At 29.7% G+C, this 25,898-nt stretch overlaps 1 protein-coding gene across 1 annotated transcript in view; it reads left to right on the top strand.

Moving 5' to 3' along the window:
- LOC100206070 (tRNA-dihydrouridine(16/17) synthase [NAD(P)(+)]-like) overlaps positions 1-25,898 on the top strand; it is a 62,055-nt gene that overhangs the window by 26,747 nt on the left and 9,410 nt on the right. Inside the window, exons 5-10 of the mRNA XM_065803412.1 lie at positions 5,526-5,638; positions 11,498-11,684; positions 12,147-12,291; positions 15,079-15,175; positions 15,477-15,568; positions 15,686-15,813. Of these exons, the coding sequence (XP_065659484.1) occupies positions 5,526-5,638; positions 11,498-11,684; positions 12,147-12,291; positions 15,079-15,175; positions 15,477-15,568; positions 15,686-15,813 (762 nt within the window). The remainder of the gene's footprint in view (positions 1-5,525; positions 5,639-11,497; positions 11,685-12,146; positions 12,292-15,078; positions 15,176-15,476; positions 15,569-15,685; positions 15,814-25,898) is intronic.

Raw genomic sequence — 25,898 nt, 5'->3', positions numbered from 1 at the left:
GTTAGGGAAAAGTTGTGGGCTTTAGTGCCTGCAGAATCACTGACACTAGAGCCAAGCTATTCAGAGTCGTGAGCATTAAAGTCACTGACAACAACTATATTAGCTGATGGATAAAGAGAGAGGGCTTGGTCAATATGATCAAAAATTTTGTCAAAAAGAGTGCAGTCTTAAGATAAAGGAGAGCCATATAGAACAAAGAGAAAGGCGATGCAGTGAAATGGTGCTAAACAAAAGCACATAAAAGAATAGTCTGTGGATTCAAACTTAGTTTCACGACAAATGGGTGAATTCTTACGAATGTAAATGCCAAGACCAAACATGTGACTATTGGAGTCTTTATGAATTAAAGGAAGATAACCATCAACACTAAGATCGCAAGATGAGACAGCTGAACTCCAATTAGTCTCACAAAGAGGAAGTAGGTCTGGTGAACTTTGCAAGAGATAAGACTCAACAGAAGAAAAGTTACTTTGAAGACCACAAATATTAGTGAATGATACGTATAGAGAACTTGGTGATAATGATGGTTAAAACCTAGGCCGTAAAAAGGGCTCCAAATGTGGCCTCCGCCATGCACGTCAAAAGTACAAACAGGAACACCATCCATGCGCAACATGGCACTGTTAATACTTTGATATTTTTCAGCTGTTGATGGAGTCAGCCTTTCTGAGAACTACCACAGAGTTCGGAAAACCTGACTACTACCCGGCCTCAGAACCATAAAACTGAGTTTTAGAGCTGTACCCTCATTAGGAGATAATAGAATGAGTTGCCTAGTCAAAACAGAGGTATAAGCAAAACCCATGCATTGAGTCAAGAAGATCCAGCATTCAACATCCTAAACTGGAAACAATGTATTAAAAATACATCTGCGCCAGCCTAATAGATGAAGAAGGGGTGCAAGGCTGGCCAACAAATAGAATCTGTTTACCCTTTTAATTCTTTGCCTAGGAGGGCTTCTACAAGACAGAAGCCGGATGCATTTAACATCTGCCTAAGATGAGTTTTTTTATCAACACACCATCTCTAGCATTTACACAACCAAGAGCCCCAAGGCAGGGGGTGTTTTAAGTCAGAGTTGGCATCTCCTAGCCTTTGCCTAAAAAGGCGTATCGTACAAGGCAGCAGGACATGAAGCAGATTGTACTTGGTTACATGTTACCATAAGCAGGATAACCTGACCTGACATTAGCCCTGACTTAATGATTGTGAAGACTACTGCATTAAGTTATTAGATTCAATGACTTAATGTAGATGGAATGTTAGAGTGCTCGCCTAATATTTATCTAAGCAAAAATCTTTGAGGTTTATTGTCACCATGTCCCTGGTAGTACCTTGCTTAACTTGTTTCTCTCTGCAGCAGCCTTGTTTGTCATCCAGAAATTAACTTAAGGGGCCCATTTTAAGCTATTTTCACTGTAAAATGCGCTACTAGCATTTTTTGGCTCATGGACCCCTCAGGGGTCCATGAACCAAAAGTTATGAAACCCTGGTTAGGAGAAATCATGATACAATTTTTTTTACCAGTGTCTGTAAGTGCAGCTGAAGGATTAAAATAAAAAGAAGAATTAAGACTTAACAATGTACCAAATGCTTTTAATGCTAAATGTAATTTAAACTCTTCTGAAATAATTAAGGAATTTGCAAAGCTTAAAGCACAAAAATTTTATGTATATAAATATGGGGCTATAAGTAAAACAAGTTTTTTATTTTTGACTGCATTTTTCTTGACCAGGCCTCTATTTTTCCTAGTTTTCTTTATTTTTGATTGTTAATTACTCGTATTGTTTACAATGAAATAATTATTCTTTCAACAAAATAGCATAAAATTTAAAATGATCTTCCAGCATTTTTTTTTTTCACTTTTTTATTCTTTAAAGTATCCTTCTTTTGCTTTTATAACAGCAGCACATACACTGTGTATCCTTACAATCCATTTCTGCAATAATTCAATTGATATTTTATATCAACTTGTTTGAATGCCTAAAGGTGTTTACAAATAATTGGTTGCATTTTTCTTACATTCCTATTTTACTTGTCCCACAAACAAACTTGATTTGGTTTAAATCAGGTGACTGAGTAGGCTATTCCAAAGGTTTTAACTGTTTTTATTTTTTTTTCCTGCAATATAGTTGCCACATAATTTAGAAACGAATTTAAGATCATTATTTAGTTGAAAAACATATCCGCAACCCACAATTTTTGTTCAACATGGAAATGCATGTTTTTGAAGAATGTTGTATTATTATTTTATCAATGATGCCCTTAATAACACAAGTTTGTCAACTATATTTTCAGTCCTCAGACCATGATGGCTGAATGGAAATGCATGTTTTTTGATAATTTTGTGGTATGTTTTTTTATCCATAATGCCCTCAATTCACAAAAAATTATAAATTTTATTTCCAGCAAATCATCCTCAGACCATAACTGACCCTAACTCTTCATGCTGGACTGATGGAATCATGTATTGTTTTCCAATTTAACCATGGACATACTATTTGCAACTTCCTCAAACTTTGATTTGTAAGTAAACAAGATTTTGGTTCATTTTTCAATTGTCCAATCCTTATGATTTTTGTCCATCTCAATCTTTTAACTTTGTTTAGCTTGTGTAGTAATGGTTTATAGTTAAAATAATTTTTTCTTGAATGGAGTTAAGTTTTTTGCAAATTTAGGCAAGAAACAAAACATTGCAAAAACAAGGCAAAGAAAATTTCTTTTACTTTGAACAGAGACTGTCTTCATGATTCAAAATTGGTCCCAGGCTTTCCAGAATGACGATGACTCTGATTACAGTCAGTTTTAAGATTTCTTTGCTTTCATGAGTGTTTTTTGAGAACCGTTGGTTGTTTAAGCTGTTTTCCGTGTTGAATAACTTTCTATGTGTTATGTCACAATATCAGCTTGTTCTGCTTTTTTCACACTCAGTTCTGCTTTTTAACCCATTTTTCTTCAATTGAAACATAAAACATATACTTTTCTTCAAATTTCAATATTAGGACAATATAGTGCTCTTTAAATTATTTCAATGTGCATGACAATTATTATATAAACATTATCATATTTAACACAAACAATGTTTCAATTACCTTTCTTTATAAAAAAAATACGAACGAAAACCGTGGGGAAAAAAAAGTTAGTTAGCAAAATACATGTGAAGTATTCAATATTCCGATAAATAATATTGATAAATATACCCTCTATTTTATAAATTGGTGTGTGAATCTCTTTAAAAGACCAAATCAAATGCCTTAAAATAATGTTACACTTGTTTTGACTGGAACGAGTTTCAATTTTTGAAAAACTTATTTAGATTTAAAAAAATAAAACAAGTAAACCTAAACTTTTGACCTGTAGTATAGCATTTTACTATCTTTTCACAATTTTCTCTGCTTTTTAAGGTGCTGATTGTTTGACTCATTCTTGTGTCTGAAGAACTTATAAGGATTTTCAAGTTAGTAAAAAGAACTATAATACAGACTGACTATTGCCATTTGAAAAAAACTTTTTGTTCATTAAATTTTTTTTTTATCAATTAAATTAAATTTTTTTACCAATTAAAATTAGACAAACTTTTTTTTGCCCACGTAAATTAATTACATGGTCATTTCCAACAAAGTCTTTATATAAAAAATTGTGTATTTGTAAATAGTTTTTTTTTTTTGAAGCGTTTTTTTTCACTAATTTTTCTTTAACTTTTGACTTATTAAATCAAATCAAGAATTATTCTTTCAATTGATCCTGAGCTGACATGGCAAGTTTAAAATTTTGAATTAAAATTGCAAAATTCTTGAGGCATTTTTTTAAGTAAATTTATTTAGACAGTAATTGACTGCAAGATGTTGTTTACAGTTTAAGTGTTCAATGTCTTTGGATGAAATGCATGTATCCTTTACTTTAATGAGAACTAATCAAGAAAAAAATTTTTGATATTGATTGTATAGGAATATATATTATATTTCATTTTTGGTCAAGTTTTTACCTTAGACTAAAAAATTAAAAATTTCAAAAAATTTAAAGAAAATAAAAAATCCTTTTTTCATGATTATTTCACCTAGGAAACGAGAATCAGTCAGGTATACAATCTAGAAAAATGAGAATCAGGTATACAAAAATGGGAAGATTGTGTGGTAATGTTTAAGTTTAGGATTGTTCAATAGAGATAAAAATTCAACATATTCATCAAATCCAACACAACAATTCGCATCTAAAAAGAAAATTGTATACCTGTAAATATATTACATACCTGTAATGTATTTACATGTAATGTAAATATATTACATACCTGTAATATCACATACCTGTAAATAATTAAACTAGTTACATACCTCTGAAATGTCAATTGTTTACATACCAACAATTGTTTACATACCAATAATTGTTTACATACCAAAATTATTAACAAACTTGAATTACCTATTATTTTGTGTAATAAAAATTTTTCTAATAGTAGTATATCAAGATATTTAAAAATGAATTAATAAATTTATTTATTTAAATAAATATATTTATGTTAAATATAATTTTACTTTATGTTGAACTAGTTAAAATCTTTAACCAGCTTTAATGAAATAATAATAATAAATATTTGATCTACAAAATCCAATTGATAATGTGGTAGTGTTAATGTTCAGTCCTGAACTTTAACATTAAATTAATTAAATTAATGCAGTAGTGGTGTAGTGGTAGAGTGCTTACTTCATAAGCGAGAGGTTCCGAGTTTGATTCCTACCACGTCCCTGGTAGTACCGCACTCAACTTGTTTCTCCGCGCAGCGGCCTTGTTTGTCAAGGTTCGTGTTTCGGAGTTATAGAGTTGGGAGAGGGTTATAGCCACAAATAGCCTCCTCATCTGTAGTGGCTTTTTTGGCTTTGGGGAGGTGAATTATAAAAAAAAAAATTATATTATATAAATAATATTATCTTATTGTTATCATTATCATATTATATAAATAATATTATCAAAATATTTTTTGAGAATAAAAAGTGTTTGCTTTCATAAATACTGTTTGGTATTTGATAATTTCACCATCTTTTTAACATAGTTTTAGATGTCTAAACCTTAAAAACATGTTTGATTACATTGCTATTTTCGCCTAAATTGTTTTGAAAATATTCATCAATTTTTTATTTAAATATAACTGTTTTTTTGTTTTGAATTAGTTATGTATAATATTGTTTATTTGTTTTTGAATTAGTTATATATAATATTGGTTTTCTGTATTTTTAAATTATACATTTGTACACAAGAAAGTATTTGCAATTTTTTTTTTGTTAATATTATAAATGATAGCATAAGTTGTTTTTTACAAGGTGTTGGCAAACTTATAGAACAAACCAATCAGCTTGTTTCAAGTTTTGATTATGCTTTTGGAACAAAGTGTTGCTTATATTTAAATGATTTACCTGAAATTTGTATAATTATTTTCATTTAAATATCTTGAGGAATTTAGATTTTCAAAATTTATTTTGTTTACTACATTATAATGAAAATCTAATTTAATAATACTATTGTTAAATTAGTGAAAACAGCATGTGCTCGCATTACCAAACCAATAACCTGCAAGATACGTGTGTATGAATCTATTGAGAAAACTGTAACATATGCTAAAAGATTAGAGAGAGCTGGTGCCAAGGTAAGTTAGGTTATTTACTCTTTATAAAATAATTTTTTATATTTTTGTTTATATTGATACAGAAAAATAGTATAAATAGATTTACAAAAATATAAATAAAATCCTTCTTCCAAAAGTTGGTGATTAACAAAATTCAATTTTAAAAATAAGATTTAAAAGCCTCAGTGTACAAAAATCTACACTGGACTAGCAGAATGCAAGTAAAAAACAAGGTACACTTACCACAAATTATCCTTCAAAAACAAAATGTACCAAAAAGCAACCATCCTATCCAGCTATGTTTGGGATTTAATTAAGTTTAGAAATACCCCCACTTAGAAATACCCCTTAATACCCACTTTTGCCTGGTTTATTCTAAAATCTGTACTCCCTTACTAATACATTTCTAAAAAATGCCACTTTTGTCTAAACTAAAAACTTGCAATTGTTTCTTACTTGAACCAGCAGAACTGCTAAATAAACAATCTAAGTTCATATCAAAATGCCGTCATGGAAACAAGTATTTACTAGAAGATTACATAGCTAGTTACAAACCTAATTAACTAATAATATTCACTAATAGAAGTTCTGTCAAATATAAAAATTATTTTATTTAATTCCACAACTTATTTTACTTCATTTTCAAATTTAATTTATTAGAAACGTAAAACTTCAGTTAACAGTCTAATTAAGTTTAAATCACCTAAATTATAAATTTTTCCAATTTATAAACTCATTACTAATATATAACTAACACCTATATACCAACTACTAACAAATTATCGAAAACTTGCAAAACTGTATTTTATTATCAATAATATTCTAAGTATTGCCTATATGGTATTTCCATGTATACCTAAAAAATTTTGAAAATGTTGCCCTATATCTCCGATTTTGCTGATTTTTATACAGTTAAGAGTACTCAGTAAAATAAGAATTCCTTGAAAATTTTTTCTGGTTCCAAGAAGATCCTGAAATATGATCATTTTACTTTTAGCAGATAATGACTCTTGTTCCCTCAGAGTTGCAACGTTTATTTAGAGGTTTAAAGTTACATAACTTTAAAAACATTTGATCTTTTACTTTAAAATTTGTAACTGGCTATTTTTGGGGGTGACGAATCCAATAAAATGAAGTGTAAAAAATTATTATTAAGTACCTGTAATTATCAATTTAAATAAATTTAGGCAATTTTTCATATACCTATTTTTAATGCTTAAAATACCCATGTGGCCTTGATGATATCAAAAAAATATTACACATTCTATATTCATTGATCTTTCAAAAGATATAAAGAGATTGATCTGCAAGTGTACAGATTTTTATTGATAACAGGGCACGGTCCCCACTTTTTTGTAGCTGAATATTGCAATTGATTTTTCACTACTTTCCAGACTAGCTGGAGCTCTGAAAATTTTGGCATTTTTGTGGTGCCAATGAACGTGCATTTTAAAGTTGTTTTCAATGCCCAAGACACCAGGGCTGGGTCATGGGGCCTACTTTTTTGTAGAGATATTTTGTGATAGATTTTTCACTACTTTTCAACTAACTGGAGCTATGAAACTTGCAGCATTTGTGTAGTCCTAATGTATGTGTGTTAAAGTTATTTCCAGGGCAGATGACCAGAGAATTCATAAGGTTGCCCTCGGGGCCATGCCCCACTTTTATCAAAAAAAAAGTTTTATTAGCTTTTTTATTAAGTAAAGATAACTTTAAAAATACTGTCTTCGAAAATTATTATTATTATTTTTTTTGTTCCATTTGGTTTTTGAACATTCTGTATTCAATGATCTTTCTTAAAAGAAAGTACATTTTTTTAAAAGGTTTTTGATTTGCAAGTATATGGATTAAAAACAGTCATGTATCTAAAATAATGATTTTAACAGAATTTTACATTGTAAAACTTTTTGAATTGAATAGAAAATAGGCAGAATAACATTTATCTGTTAGTCAACAACAATTGAAGAATTAAAATTGGTGTTATCAGATGCAATATACAAGTTAACATCTTATTCCTACTTTGCAAAGTGTCAAGCAAGATACCTTAGTCAACAAAAATAAAAGTTGGGAAAAACTGCTGTATTAAAAGTTTATACAAAATTCTTTACAGAATGCTGTAAAACTACATGTTTGTGATTCAAGATGAAATCTAAAGTTACCATTGTTGCCAAAATCAATGTACGGTACACTCCATTGCCTTCTATTTGTTAAACAAAAATGACCAGCTTTAAGAAAAATTGTTTTGTTTCATGTTAGAAAATAACGAGCATGAAATTGGTTTTGTGTATGAAGTTCAATAGTTAGTTATTTTAAAGAAAACCATCTAATCAAATCATTTCAATCATCCTAATATTTCAAAGATTCTTTATTTTTTGGATGGTTGCGCTGCACAGTATAAAAACCACAAAAACCTATGCCAATATCTGTCTCCACCATCATGATTTTGATATTGATGATTTTGAATGAGTTGACATATTTTTCTACAAGTCATGGTAAGTCACCATGTGGTGGTATTGGTGGCACTGTAAAACGATTAACTGCAAATGCAAGTCTACAAAGTCCCATAAAGAACCAGATATTGAATTGTAATAAAATGTTTGACTACTGTACAAATAATATTTAAGGGATTATTTTTTTCAAGATTGAAAAAAAAAGACTGACAGAATTGCACACCACTCTGAAAAAACGTTTTCAGCTATGTAGAAGAATATCTGGAACTAGGAGCTATCATCAATTTAACCCAGAATCTATAGATACTATTAGCTTTAAACGAACAACTGAAGATTTTAATATAACAGGCATATTTTCTTTTTTCTGGTATTCAAAGTATTCAACCTAATCAGCAAGTTAATGTCAATACATAAAAATTTGGTGATTTTTTGTGTAAAAATCACCAAATTTTTATGATACTTTTCATTGGATTTGTATGATAAATGAAATTGACAATATTGAGCAAGATGCAGAGTTGTTACCAAGGCCAAAAGTAGCAAGGCCAAGGTCAAGCCACACGTTACAAGACCAATGCCAAGGACAAGGCCAAGGTCAAGAGATTTAAGGTCAAAGCCAAGATTAAGAGTTTCAAGGCTAAGGCCTACGCAAACATTTTCAAGACCAAAGACTTCCATTTTTGCCTTACTTTAATTATTAACCAATTACACAGGACTGCGTTTGAAATAAAATTTTCTGTTCCTAGGGGTTTCTTATGTAATTCCTAATGAAATGGCCTCCTAAACCCGAATATGACATTCATTTTGCTCAATCAGGTCAGGTGATTGAAATACAGCACACCTTTTTTTTTTTAAGACACCAACAATAGTCAGCTAACATGTTTATGTCCCAATGTCCTTGATATCTGGTCTCCATCGTTTTTATATCCTGGAGGAATCTTTCACTCTGTTCCTTGCTGTAATCTCCACAGTTTTCAGGAAAATAGTCAAGATTTGACTGGAGAAATGTATTTTCATTGACATGCGAGCTCCCAGTTTTTCGAAGCTTTTCATAAGAAAAGATTTATTCATAAAAAATCATTCCTTAGTAAGTTAAAATATATTTCTATTTCTTTCTAAAAATTACCCACAGGTGCTAAAGTATTTTCAAAGGAAAGCTTTATATTGACAAGAAAACTTAATAAGTATTTTACCTTAAGGTCACCACATATTAGCCAATTGTGGTTAGAGTACTTGATTGCATCAATCAATATTTTCATGTTTTTGTAGCTTTCTGTCAACTGAACTGAATGTCTAATAGATACAGATGCCATTTTATTGCCAATATGTAGACGTACTGCCTTTAGGCTTCTGCTAGAGGAATCAATAAAGAGCCTCCATTCTCTTGGTTGGTAAGGAAGGCCAAATGCCTCTATTAAGCCTTTTACATCATTGCAATATGCCAACAAGCTAGAAGAATCAACTTCAAAGAACCTTTTAAACTTTTCTTCTCTGTTTCTATACCAATAGAAGGTAGTTTCTTTGGAGAGGAGATTGCTCTCACTATGGCGAGTACCAAGAAGTTATGCATTCTCTTAAGAAAGACCAAGATCTTTGGTCAAGTCATTTAATTGACTTTGAATTAGTGGTCTTCGCAAAGTTATGCTAGGTGTTGGCTATACTTTAGATACTGTTTTTATACTAAATATACTTTAGATACTGTTTATAGATTTTTAATACACAACTGTCACCTGGGAATTGTAATAAAATGGACACTCAGCTTTATGTTATATGCGGTATAGAGCCCTAAGTCTATATCTTAAAAACTAGACCTGATTGAGAAATTTGAATCCTAGATTGGGATTTAGAAGGCAAATTTCATTGAGAATTACCTAAGAAAACCCTAGGGACATTTTTGATCCAGACCAGTGTTATTAACAAAACTGTAAGTAGCAAGTGCTTTGACAATAAAACCACATTTTGTAAAAATAGACCAAGGTTATGTGCAGAATTTAACGAAATCAATAAGAAAATGTTTTTTTTTTTGAGGCCAAGGCCAAAACAATCAAGGCCAAAACCAAAATTTTCAAGGCTAAGACCAAGACCAACAGTATCGAGGCCCAGGCCTCAATTTTTAGCCTTAAGGCAAGGGCCAGGCCAAGAACTAATAATTCTGGAAAGATGTTATGGAAACATTTATGCACCAGCACAGTCCTTTTAACAAACTTTTCTAGCTATCTAAAGCAGATGGGTGTTGGGTTCAAATTACCAACATAATTTGTATCATTGATGCACTTATAACAACAACTGGATGTATGTATACTTTGACCATTGACGCATCTAAGCAATCTTAACACAATCTTGACACTTAATATTTTTGTATTTTATTTTGTAAATAATTAAACAAAACGGAATAATTGCAAACCAAATAAATTTTTTGAAAACAATATTTTCAAAGTTATCTTAACTTTATTAAATGCAAAAATAAAATTTTTTTTTGAGAAAATAAGTGGGGCATGGCCCAAGTGCCCTTGGTCATGGACCTACTAGTTGTCTGCTCTGGAAACAATTTTAACAAGCGTTCATCAGGACTACACAAATGCTGCAAGTTTCAGAACTCCAGTTGGTCTGGAAGGCATTAAAAAATCACAAGATCCCACTACAAAAAATTGGGGCATTTGCTCCAGTCTCCTTAATAATTTGGGGCCCTAAAAACAATTTCATTAATTGCACATGCACATTAATTGACACTACAGAAATGTTAAAGTTTTCAGAGCTCCAGCTAGCCTGGAGGATAGTGAAAAATCAGTTGCAATATTATGCTACAAAAAAGTGGGGACCATGCCCCGTTATCCATATATATCCATATACTTGCTGATCAAAATCCTTTTTTGAAATTTTATGAAAGAACAATGAATATAAAATAATGTGTAATAATTTTTTTTTCATATCATCAAGGCTACATGGGTTTCTTGAACATTAAAAACAGGTATATGAAAAATTGCCTAAATTTATTTAAATTGATAATTACAGGTACTGAAGGTAAAAATAATTTTTTACACTTCTGATCATTTCCTTTTAATTTGTCACCCCCCGAAAATAGCCAGTTACAAATTTTTAAGTATAAAAATCAAATAATTTTAAAGTTACTTGCTTAATTGTCAGACAAACGTCATCGTCACTTTGTTGTTACTTGAAACCTCTAAATAAATGTTGCGATTCTGAGGGGTCTGGCCAATAATTGCTAAAAGTAAAACACTCATATTTCAAGATCTTTTTGAAACCAGAAGCTAAAATTTTCAAGGAATTCTTATTTTATTATCCACTCTCAACTGTATAAAAATCAGCTAAATCTGAGATGTATGGTGACATGACCTCGGTCATTTGACATGGAATTACCCTATATGCTAATGTACATGCTGTAAATCTTTTTATTTTATTTCTTTATTATTAGATTTTAACAGTTCATGGGCGGCGGCGTGACCAGAAAGGCCCAAAAACAGGTCTTGCCAGTTGGGATCATATAAAAGCAGTAAAAGAAAATGTCAAGATTCCTGTTTTTGCCAATGGAAACATACAATATCTTAGAGATGTAATAAAGTGTTTAGAGTACACTAAAGTGGATGGTATCATGAGTGCAGGTTTAAAAATATAAATTTAGTTTTTTCAAAAGCATTTTGCCTATATAGTAATTGTTAGCAATCCAAACCTCTATTTATTATTTTTTATTATTATTATTTATTATTATTATTTTTTAATGTATTTACCTCCCCAAAGGCCACTACAGTCAAGAAGTTTATTTTTGTTTTTTTTTAAATTGCTGTTACAACCATCGCTTAGCCTTTTAACTCCAAAACACCAACCTTGATAAACATAGAGAAACAAGTTGAGCTATTTTTAAGTTAATTTATTACAGAATTATACAATTTTATAAAAGTGTTGTTATAAAATTTTTTTATTTTTTTACTGTGCGCAAATTTTTCTAAATAAACAGTTAATTTACCTCTATTTTTGTATTCAATCATTATGTTTATCTTGTTTAAGTGTTTAATTTTTGGTTGTATTTTGTTTGAAAAATTAACTTCAGATTTTTGATTTAATAGAAGGTGCTTTATACAATCCTGCAATTTTCAGTGGGCGCCAACCACCTGCTTGGGAGATGGTAGATTCGTACTTGGCCTATGCTGAAAAGCATACACCACCAGTAGGATATATTCGTGGTCATCTATTTAGAATCTATTTGCACTGGTATTAATTTTGTTTTTAATTGTAATTATTATTTTCTATTAATATTTAATGTTGGTAATAATTTCTATGAGTTTATTGGTAAAAAAGTTTGATTAAAACTTTTTATAGTTTTCTTAAAATTTTTTCATCTTCCAAAAATGCTTTTGCATAATTAAAATGTTATAATAGTTTATCATTCTGGTCACTAAAATAACTTTTTTTTACAGGTCTTGAGACCTGATCATAAACAACAAAGCTGTATGTAGAGCTATTAACTTGTTTCTCCGCGCAGCGGCCTTGTTCGTCAAGGTTCGTGTTTCGGAGTTATAGAGTTGAGAGAGGGTTATAACCACAATTAAGTAGCCTCCTCATCTGTAGTGGCCTTCTGGGCCTTGGGGAGGTGAAATAACAAAAAAAAAAAAAACAAACTATTTTATAATTGTTATAGAAATAAAAACTTTCACACATGTACTCATAAAATAAAATGATGAAATTAGGTTTTTAAAATGAGCAAATAGTTTAAAAGTTCAGAATTTTAAATTCTCTCATGAAATAATTATGAAATTAGTTGTGAAATATTAATATATAAAACTTTAATATTTGACATAAATATTACTTTATGCTACACTAAATCCTTTATCTATCTGGTAATTTTATCTCTTATTAGTCTATAAATCTATTTATGAGCTGTGTTATGTTTTGGCACATAGTACAGGATCATAAGGATGGCACACAACTCAACCTTAGGATTTTTTAGGTATTAAAAGGTTTTATATGATCTTTTATGAGTTGTCTAAATGATCTAAAGGAAAATCTTACAAACGTAAATTGGCAAGATGTTCTCTTGTCACAAAGATGTATTGTTTTGATGCTATTTGAATACAATTTTTGCACAAATAATTATTATTTTGAATAAATAGTAGTTGTATAAATTAAATAAGTTAGTAAAAAGTATATAATTTTTTTCAAACACTAGTTACAGTAGGAAAAAAAACAAAAAAGAGCTACAAAAGCCAGAAGTTACACAGAAGTTGAAAGGAAAAAAACTGTAAATCGTATAAAAAATATGAAAATTCCAAAGCACTAGTGTCATTGAAAAAAATTATATAACACTTTTTTAAACATGAAGGAACAGTTACAATAAAAAGGTACAGCTTAGCTGAATGACAAGTCACAATTAAGTTTTGATTGATGGAACATGTGATCATAGCTTACTTGATCTAGCAGGTTTAACAACGATTACAATGTTGTTGGACTTGCTCTAGCTGCTAGTTTTTAACAATTTAGACTTCGTCTAAAAGTGGTAGGGCCCCATTAGAATAACCATTCTAAATATGACAATAGTCTGAAAAGATTTAAAGTAGAGGGCTCAGTAAGAACCTTTTTTCAACAATATCAACAGTTATAATTAATTATAATTATTATTAATAAATAATAATAGTTAAATAATAATTATATAAATTATAATCGGGATAATTATTAGTAATAAACAGTTGAGTTTTGTTTGGCTTAAAAATTAATTAATTTGTTGGCCATTTAATTGTTCACTTGGTTGCCTGTACTAAGCAATCAAGTGACCCCAAGCTAAAGTAGAGTTAAAGTGGAAAGTTAAGTTTAGAAACGGAGGCAGATGTGGTTTGGATTTGTAACAATGGAGTATCCTGTTTCTTTGAGATGACAAATGGCTTGTTATGCAGCCAGAATAATGCGAACCTAAAGCACTAACAGGGAAACCTGCCATGCACAACATGGCACTGGTAATGCCATGATATTTTACAGTTGTTGATGAAGTCAGCCTCTCTGAGTGCTACTGCAGAGTTTTGAAAATCTTACTACCTGTTAACCTCTGCTAACCAATAGTTTGAGTTTTAGAGTTGTTTTCTTATTAGGAGATAACAGGAAGATTTGGATTACAACTACTAAGGAGGCACAAACAATAACCCATGAAAAGTGTCAAGAATATCCAGCATTCATCATCCTAGGCAGAAATCAATTTAACACATGTTTATATCTATTCAAGCTTATAGATGAAGAGCAACAGAATATCTTGTTATGTCTTTGCCCTTGAGACTTTCTACAAGACAGTAATCAGATGCAGTTAATATCAGCTCTACTATGAGTTCCAAGGTAAAGAGTATTTTAAATCAGAGTTAACTTTTCTTGGCCATTGCTTTGTGTACTACTGCCTTGTAGAAATTGCAAAGCAAATTCTACAAGGCAGCAGTACACGAGGCTACTAGCAGGGTGTTCATGATGATTCTAAATCTCACATGACCTTATATGTAAAAGCAAATCAGGCAATGGTCAAAGTTATTGGTTAATTATGTTTACTTAATACTTTTAATACAGAAAGTTATTGGTAAAAAGTGAGAAATTAGACAAAAATTAAAAAAAGCTAATTGTTGGAACAGAAATTTATAAAAGCTTTCTTTTTTTTTCTTTCTTTTTTTGGGTTTTTTGTCATTATGTGAAAAAAATGTTTAACTGGATGAGAGTTCAAAAACTAATATTTTCGAATAGCAAATATTGAACTTAAAAAAAAAAAATTGTATAGTAATTTATCTTTATTTGACAGCAGTTAATCATATATTTTTAAATAACTTTTCAATCTTATATTCATCTAATTTCATTTTAAAGAAAGTTTATAAGTTATTTACTGTGACATTAATTCACTTTCCATTGTTTTCTAACATTTATATATTTTTAAATATATCGTCAGAATTCCATCATCAGATTTACATTAAAGTAAAAATAATTTTGAAAATGTTATATATATTTTGTTTTCTTTTTTTAATTTATTTTCTGTAGTTTAAGTAAATACCCAGATTTGCGAATCCCAATGGGTTTAGCGAGATCATTTGATGCCCTTAAAGAGGTATGCAAGCAAGTGAAGGAGCTGTGTTTAGTAAGTTTTGAGATTTTATAAAGTTTCTTTATAATGATTATAATATATGATTCATAATTATAATGGTTTGTGTTTTTATTTCTTTATTTTATTATCTGTTTCAGTTTATTCATTTTATTTTAACTGAATGAAAATGACCTCATCTTATCATTATGAGAATATTATCATCAAATGACCTCATCTCATCATTAACTGAATGAAAATGACCTCATGAAAATCACCTAAACTACAAGATTATAAAACTACTAAACTCTATTTTATTTTATAACTTAAAAAAATTTTTTTAACAAAATATTTGTAGAAAGATGCTGAAAAAGATATTGCAGAGGGAAAAGATTCAGAAGAACCAGATTGTCTTCCATATTGGAGATGTCAGCCTTATGTTCGACCACCGTATGTTATATTTACTGTGTTATTTATACTTATAAAATATTTTGTGTTTTAAATATTTATTATATATTTATATATACAATGTATATATAAATATATAATAAATATTGTGTTATATAGGATTAACATATTGGGAAAGCGAACTTCTGATGATGAGGAAAAGTTACCCAGGAATGATTATCCGTCAAAACGAAAACTTCTTCAAATAAAACACCAAGAAAATGGAGGAAAAGGATTATTTCGTAACCGTATGTTTTTTTAAAGTTCACTAAATATTTATTTACAGTTCCAGTTCATAGAGTACAACTTCTGTTAAATAAAATATTGCTGCATGATTAGCTTAAAAATTTACAAAAATTTAGTTTCTAGCTTATAATGTTTGTTATTTGTTGTTAGTTGCAAGTTAAAGGTTTCTAGTTGTTGTTAACTGTTGCAAGTTTTAAAAATCTTACTAAAAGATTTACATACATGTCACCAGTCACTGATTTTTTTTAAAGATTATCTTTGCCATAAATTTTCATCACTTTGATGTGTTGCTACTATTTTTTAATAATTCATTACTTGTTATGAGTTGGAATAAAATAATATTCTTTGTTACATAGCATCTAAAAATTAACATACACACATATTTAATTATAAAGTACATAAAAATATGTTCCTGTTTATGTTCTAATTATTAAAAAAGTTCTTATAAAATATCTTTATGGTTTATTTACAGTTAAGGATTTCAATAGTTGACTTGGCTTTATTGATAAAAGAAAATTTTTTTTAATATAGACTGCCAACATTTTCCAAAAATGGTTTTGAACTAGAAGGATACTCTAGGTTAAATGTTTAAAAAAAACCCCAGAGTTTGGTGTGTATAATATCAGCAAGCTTTTTTGGGGGGCAACCACAACAGCTTTAATACATAGAAGATATTTGTCTGCTTCATAGTAGTCTGCAAGCTGCATGTCAGTGACTTCTGGGTTTTGCTAAATAACAGTTGAGTGAGGATTTAAATAATACACAATAGCCATTAAAAGGATGTTGTCATCGTAATCCTAAAATAAACAAACAAACAAAAAAAATGATTAATGGTAAAAGATTGATAAAATGGCCATAACTATTAAATGGCTACATAAATTAATTTCATAAAATAAACTCTTTCTCAGTGAATAAACTCTTTCCAGATGAAACTTAAAATTGGAAAGTTAAATTATTCTCACCTTTCTCATTTCCATATCTTTATTTAACATAACAATTATAACTTTATTTAACACTACATTTATAAATGGACCAAAGTATATGAAATCACACAACGGGGAAAAAAAAATTTTTTTTAATAATATTTTACCAGTTAACACAACAATTGTATGAATTTTTAAGCTCGGATTTTAAAACCCTAAAGCATTATGTCACTTAATATATTATTCAGGCTAAATTGTGGATTTATATTGAGTTATTTAAACTATTGTGGTGGAGAAAAAAATATTTTGGCCGTATGAAATAGCTAAACTTAAAAAAATAAAATAAAAAGTATTTTTGTGCTATATAATGTAATTGAAAGGATGGCTTACACTATATATATATATATATATATATATATATATATATATATATATATATATATATATATATATATATATATATATATATATATATATATTTATGTATATATATATATATATGTATATATATATTCATATATATATATATATACACTATATATATATTTATATATATATATATACACTATATATATACACTATATATATATATATATATATATATATATATATATATATATATATATATATATATATATATATATATATATATATATATATATATATATATATATGTATATATATATTCATATATATATATATATACACTATATATATACATTATATATATATATATATATTTATATATATATATATATATATATATGTATATGTATATATATATATATATATATATATATATATATATATATATATATATGTATATATATATATGTATATATATATACACACACTATATATATACATGCATATATAAGTATATATATATATATACATATATACATGCATATATAAGTATATATATATATATACATATATATATATACATATATATACATGCATATATTAGTATATATATATATATATACATATATATACATGCATATATTAGTATATATATATATATATATATATATATATATATATATATATATATACACAATTATATACATATATATATATACATGCATATATAAGTATATATGTTTATATGCATACATACAGGAGTGCACAGTGGGTGGGAGATCCAGTTCGGTTTACCCCACGCATCACGTTTATGGGGCATCATCAGATAACAAAAAAAAATTATCAGTATGCCAAGAAAAAAATTAAAAACATCCAATAAGGAAATGAAAATTGTTTACTTAGTTACCTTCATCTATCAGATTACAGAGAGATTTCAAGCATTGTAGAATAATTTCTGATTACAGAGAGATTTCTAAATAGCATTGTAGAATAATTTCCTTCATCTGGTCTATGCCTGACATCAATTCGAAGTTAACAAACACTCAAAAATTATTCAGTTAAAGATCTTATACTTCTGTATCCAAATGATCGTAGTGAAAACAAGTTTGTTGATGAGTTCTTTTACTTTTCATCTGTTCGATGCCATCAACTGACACATGATCTGCCATTAGATCTTCTGAATAGCATTTATGGGAAGGGTTTTGATGGAATTTTCCCCCAGATATGCATCTGTCTTTGTATCTTTTTTACTTCCAGTATCTGTGGCTGAAGGCGAGAGATCCTTTAGCAAGTTAACTCTTGTCAAGTACTCTCTAAGAGCTACTGTGGGAAACGATCGGTTTAATGACTGTCTTATTAGGGTGGTTCAAAATTATAAATTCATTTCTCCACACGGCTGCCTTTGTTCCTATTAATATTTGCAATATTGTAGTCAAAATTTGAAGCAAATCTGATAATATTTAGGGGTTGCTATAAATTTTGACTTTTTGAACACTGATAAAAATTCAAAAAATTTAAGTTTGCACTATTATTTAATATCAAATTTAAAAATTAAAGAAACTAACAATTTAAATCAGGTAAATATGAATGCTTGCAAAGTGTCTAATGAATATAGATCATCTGATCAATTTTCATTAAAGTATTTTAATGTTTTGTAATTTTTAAACAAAAATGTAATATCAAGCAAGAATATTGTGAATATGTTGAAAAATTCCACATTCTGCGCTGTCATTAACAACTTCATTCTTTGGACTCTCTCTGCCAACTTCTGATATGATTCATTGTCTTCCCAATATTTAGGATCTTTTGAAATGAAGTTTTTGGCCTTTTCTCTACCTGTACTGCTCAACAACTCGAATAAACTATAGGTTCTCATAAGCACAAATGTCTCTAGTCTGTTGAAGTCGGTATTCTTGGAATACTCTCTTCAGTGCTAGAGTTATTTTTGGGCAGTTAACTACTATGGCCCTCTTTACATCCAGATCAACCCGACTATCAAAAAATGCCAGACCTATAAGATGTTCTGAGAAGAACCAAAGGTGTCGAGAAAATGCAGTAAAAGCTGCAACGGCGATTGTGCGGTTTGGATACTTTTGAAACTGTTTTAGCATTTGAGCATCATTAAACGGAGCATTTGCAGCCAGAGGAGCTTCGTGCCAAAAATGTCCATTAATTAATGCCACAAACAGTCAGAGTAAGCTGATCTTGAAATAGTACCATTTTCAGAGCATAGATGGCCTTTGACATCCATTGAGCATGATGCATTGCTCCTGGAGCGTGAAATATTATCTCAGTACCAACAGAGCCTCCCCCAAGGAAGACCAGACATAACCAAAGTAGTTCAAGATAATATTCTCTAGGTTGCTTTTCGTCGATGGCTTTGGTGTAGAATGCTACCATTTCTTTTTGAAGGACTTCCATATCTCCAATAAAGAGCTCATCTTTAGCTGGAGAAAATCTCGCTTGCTGAATATATGGCCACTTCTTTTGAAACTGTTTGAACAAGCCAACCTCAGGTCCCACTGTTCCACCAAAGAGAGCTGTAAAGACATTGCTCAGAACAACCTCCAGAACATGGTGGCGGCAACCAATGCTCACAACCAACTGCTTCCTTGATTAGAACACATGCTCCTTTGTGAATACCTGTGTTGGATGATGTTGTGTCAAAGACTAAACCCTGAAGTTTGTCTCGAATTTTCCAATCATCCAAGATCTTTAAGCAAGCTGCTGCTTGTTCCACTCCTGTTCCTCTTCCAATTTTTGGAACCGCTAGCAATTTCTCCAAACCATTTCCAGTTACAATCACTGAAACATGGTCCACAGTTTCTTTTGAACCAGTAATATCTGGAAGCAATTTCCCATCCCAGTGTAGAAGCAACGGAAATTCAATGGAAAAGATGTCTTTGTCATTCTGAGTAATGTGTTTACGTGTAGACATTCAAGATCTCCTGATTGTACTTTGAGACAGAATTAAGTCTGCAAGAGGATGTCCTAGTGCTTTAACCACTGAAGCAATAACTAACATAGCTTTGCGATCTGGAAGGTTAACTCTGTCCAAAGCTCAAGCAACTTCTGGGCTTGATACAGACGCTTTGGCTTTGGTGTAAAAGAAATAGATTGCAATGCAGAAGACAGAATCTCAAAACTCGGGTCATCATTGCTGTCTTGACTGTCTTCTGAGCTGCTGATGTTGGCTGAGACAGGTCCACTGGAGTCTTGCTGTTTTAATAACCTAGCATCAAATGCTTGATCTCGAGCTCTCTTTCTGGCTTCCTTTGCCAGTAGGTTCATATCAACTCCGGCCATGCTGCAGCTGGTAACATCTTCTCGCTGCATTGCAAGAAATTGCCTATCTTCAGCAATGGTTATTGTCTCGATTGCGGTTTTAGTTGTCAAGTCAAAAAGCTCATAAAGTGTGTCCTTGAACATCTGTTCTTTAATTCTACAGCTTTCTAGGTCTGTAGCTCGATTCTTTTTTAGAAGCTGATAGGAATCATATTCCGAAGTTTTCTTTCACCAGAATCAATTCTTTGTGTTGGGATTCTTGCCTTATTCCACACAACAATCAGCTTTTGAATTGTATGATGAATGCTCTCCTTTATTGTGAGATGGTCTTCCAAATGATGAAAGAGGAGGCAGCGGAGGACATCTCCATTTGTTGCCAATCTTGATGATGAGAGCTGCTTAGATGCCTTCCCAATGAGTCATACCTCTGCAGAGCTTTTTGTAGTAACTGCCATAAGTGGTGATGAATCTGTTGATATAAGAATATTAAGTATCAGAAAATAAAAATATTTATTACCAGAAAAAAAAAAAATAATCATTATAAATTGTTTATTGAAATACTGCAGACATGTGCCTGTTACAAATTGGGCACCAAATTATAGACAACTAAAAAATATTAGATATATAAGTGAATTCATATAGCATCAGCTTTTCAGCAAGCATTAATTTATTTACCAGTGTTGAGATAGATGTTCAATTATGCAAAAATTACAGAAAAATTTGTGTAAATTCTTAAAAATTGATGCAATCATAGCGACCTCTAAAACTCAAAAAAATGTCAAAACGTCAAAAAAATGATGCAATCATAGCGACCTCTAAAACTGTTCAGATTGGTCCAATTTTTTGTATGGTTATTCTCTAAGCATAGTCGAACAAAATTAGGCTTGTGGAGAGAGTGTAGACATATTTTGAATTTTTACCACACAAATCTGGACCACCCTACTGTCTTATCCTTTCAATGGAAACAGATCTTGCGAAGGAAGTTATTTACAATGCTGTAACTTCCAACTCTGCTGCTAGAAAAACTTATAAAGTCTTGGTATAACATCAGAAAAACTTGGTGGTGAATCCAGAAATGTTTTTTTTTTTCGTTGTGTTTAATTGCTTTATTCGTGAACTGTCTTAAATACAGAATTTTAAAAATATTTTGTGAATACTAGAAGTAATAGCTTTATTTTTCTTATGATTTTTATTTTTGTAGTGGTTAGGGGGGGACATCCAGTAAATTTTTTAATAATACACCCCATGCATCATGAAGTTTCTGTGCGCCCCTGCATACATATATATATATATATATATATATATATATATATATATATATATATATATATATATATATATATATATATATATATATATATATATATATATATATATATATATATATATTAGGGTGTCCCGTTTTCAGGATCACATTTTATTTTGACTGCTCCTAGCATTTTTCTGCTGCGTATATGTGAGAAAATGAGATCTGTAAAGTTTTAGAGCTCTAACTTTATTTTTGTGACTACACAAGCCACTTTAAGTTTCAAAAATCATGATTTTTGGGTTAAAAAAGCCTATTTTTACAGTGCTTGTGTAGTCACAGTTTGAAAGATACAAGCTAATCTTATTTTGAACCATGTACTATTAACCCTTATTAGTTAGAAAAAAATTGGGAGCAGTTTGAATAATACCATTAGTTAGGTTTGAAGCGAGTTAAAGGATATGCTGTTAACACAATTTACCCATTTTTATGCGGTTTGACGCGGTTGACAAAATCAAACAAAATACTGATCTAATCATTATAAAATGGGTCTAAATGGATTTCCAAACCTTTTTCACACCTAATTAGACCAACAAAAATCCAAAATTGGTTGAAAAATGTTAAAGTTATGTATATTTTTCCAAAATGTTTATTCCTGAAGTGACAAGATTTGAAACATGTAAAAATGCCTATAATATTGCATGTTATATAAATTAGGGAGGGGGAGGAGTGGAGGAATACTACAATCTAAATGTGGTGAGCAAATTCTGACCTGGGGATTTGGGGAGGGGGGTTATTTGGAACAATGGATTTCCTTGGCAAGGGGTGGGGCCTGGGGGTTAGTTGCAACGGTAGTCCTTCAGTTAAGCGGCGTAAAGTAAAGTTATTATTTTGCTTTCTTGCATTGTCTTAAAAACGTCTGAAATGTTTTAAAAGCAAAATAATTTTATTTTACGTCACTTAACTGAAGGATTACCAAAAGTGCTTCAAAGTAGTGATAGAACACTATTATTGGAACTTTGAGAAACTTTATCTTTTTAAGTGAAAGAACACTTTATAATTCTGTAAGTGATAGGACACTTTTATCAACTTCTGTCTATTATAGTTGTTATTTGACTCCAGTGCAGAGAGTAAACTTATTTGAACAGAATGGCTAAAACCAGAAAAAAGAAAGAAATATTTCTTCTTAAGAGTATAAGTGACAAGTTGAATGACAATCAACTCCCTTCTAACAAAGAAATTTTGGATTATTATTTTTTTTTAAAGTCTGAAAATCCTAAGATCAAAGATAACACCCTTCTCTGCTGTGGGTTCTCTCATGATTTTAAGCTCATTTGTGAGGAAAGTTGTCAGTGTTGGTTAAAAAGGTCACTGCTAGTTATGAAAAAGCTGAAATTCCAACATCCAGAGTGGACAAAGTACAGAAGAAAATGAGTGAATTGCTAGCCAAGCAAAAAAAATTGATTTCTCTTCAAAAAAGGCAAAACACTAAAGAAGGAGAAAAGAGAATAATTTTCACTTCACTTTTAAAACACTTCACTTCAAACCTGAAAACGGGACACCCTAATATATATATATATATATATATATATATATATATATATATAAATATATATATATATATATATATATACATATATATATATATATACATATATATATATATATACATATATATATATATATACATATATATATATATATATATATATATATATATATATATATATATATATATATATATATATATATATATATATAAATAAATATATATATATATATATATATATAAATATATATATATATATATATATATATACATATATATATATATACATATATATATATATATACATATATATATATATATACATATATATATATATATATACTTTATGTAATTAAATGAATAAAAACAACTAAGTAGTGGGACTTAAAGTTTCATGCCCGAAGGCAATCATCAGCCGTGAATACAAACAAAAAACGTCAAAAAACCGTTCAAAAAACTTAAAATTAAATACCGTAGAACGGATTCAGGCGTGATAAACAAATCTGAGTAAAAACAAAACAAGAAGCCGTTATAGTTTACTAGTCTCTTGTGTCAAATAAAGAGAGCAAGAATTTCTTTGAATGTCGACACTGGGATACAATTTCATTCTTTTTGTTTAGTAAATTTGTTCCACTATGTGATAAAATTACATATTTTTCATAGAGACAGAGGTGGCATATTTTTGTTGTAAGATTATAGGGTCTGCAACGTTTAATTATTCTCCACGTTAAGATAGGCTTTATGTTTTGATCTTTTAAGCTCCATACTTCCTTTAAAAGTTCAGTGTCGTTTCTGTATTTAACTGAAGCAAAGGATTTTAGATGATTAGCGTATCTTAATTTAAATGATGTGTGACTAATACCAAAATATACTTTTTTTGTTACCTTCATTATTAATTGTAGCTTGGTAAACAATATTGTTGAACAAACACTGTTTGTTTAATGGACAAATTGATTTATTTACACAGTTGCATTGCTTGGTTTGTATTTGCTTGTTGTTGTGCAATATTTTATGATTATGTGAGTTGATTATTGATTTCAGGTTAAGCATGCAGCTGTAACTAATCTTGATAGAATTTTGATTAAATATTTTATGAAGCTTGTGGCCTGGTGGAAAATGAAAATCTATAAGAGCCAGAAAACAGTTACCTATTTTTGTTTGGACATTTACACTGTACGGAGGGTTGTACCAAATTATATTTCATTTGCAATGTTTTTTTTGTGCTTGGATTAGTTGTGGTTGGTAGATAAGCTTTGGGTTATGTCCTGATATTTTAAGGGCTTCTTCATATTGTGGAGTAGAATTCATGAAAGTAGTTTTGTTTAATGACATGGAAGATAATCTTTGTTCGATATTGCGGGGGATTGCTTTAATTATGCTCGGAGGGTGGTTAGAGTTAGTGTGGATATACCTTAGTTGGTTGTCAGGTTTGCAGTAAGGTTGGAATGAGTTGTTATCTAGATTTAACGTAACATCAAGATAGTTTACAATTTTTATATTAGCTTGGATGGTGATGAGTAGATCGTTACTTTTAAAGATACTTGTTATATGCTTTTTAATTTTTTCCATTTGCTGACTGTTTTTGTTGTTAAATACGGCAAGGCCGTCATCACGATATAATCCAAAATCTTCCTTATTATAATGCTGTGAAATTTGAAATAGTAAAAAAATTCCCACTTCAGCACCATCAAATGCCCCCATTGTGACATCGAACAATCCTCCTCTTTTTTTGATCCACGCCGTCTCGTTATTGAAAATTAGGGATTTTCTTGCATGTTTTATTAATGCTTTATCTTCGCTTTTTATAATGACATGATGTTCAGCAAAAATCAAAGCATTGTTTAAAGTGTTTTGGTTTATTGATGGATAAAAATCCTTTACATCAAAAACTAAAAACTTGTGTAAATGTTTACTGCCGATTTTTTGATTTTTATATATATATATATATATATATATATATATATATATATATATATATATATGTATAGAGATGCAAAAAAACGTGTTTTTTTGCTATCGTGTTTTTTTCACCCAAAAAAACGTGTTTTTTTGGGGTTTTTTTGGAGTTTTTTTGGTTTTTACAGATCCTTTTAGTGTTTTTTTTTACTTACTTTTAACTTTTTTAAATGTTTTCAACTTATCTAAAATGTTTCTATTTAGTTTTGTTTGAGTATTTTAGATTCTATATTAGATTATATTAAAATTAATTTATTAAAGCATAAACAGAGTTCACAAAAGAGTTAAACTAATGATTTTTTTATTGCTAAAATGGTTAACAAACTATTTGTTCTTTTCATAATTTGAATTCAAAAATTGATAAGAAACAATTCTATTTTGAGTTTTTTTTAATCTAAAACAACATTCTTGGTCAAGTGACTCAAATTCTTGTTCAGGTGACTCTTCATCCGAAACATTTATTGATTCGTGAGATTTATCAGAAATATTTATTAGTTCTTTAGGCAGAATTGGTTATTGCGTTGCACAGATATCCATTGCTTCAAGTTTGAAATTTTGCGATACAACCACTAATTTTGCTGCTCTTTCATTTGTTAATCTGTTACTTTTGGTACTGTGAATATTTGCATAACTGCTAAAACTTCTTTTGCAAGCAGCACTTGTAGCAGAAAGCTGAAGAAATGAGATTGGGACATGACAGTGTCATCATTTAAAAATTTGTGTTTGACTTCAACTGGACATTTTCTACATTTCTTAATATGC

This window comes from Hydra vulgaris, chromosome 08 (genome assembly GCF_038396675.1).
Source record: "Hydra vulgaris chromosome 08, alternate assembly HydraT2T_AEP".
NCBI classification, from domain to species: Eukaryota; Metazoa; Cnidaria; class Hydrozoa; order Anthoathecata; family Hydridae; genus Hydra; species Hydra vulgaris.
The sequence above is the reverse complement of the archived record's forward strand: the minus strand, read 5'-3'. Positions and strand labels throughout refer to the sequence as shown.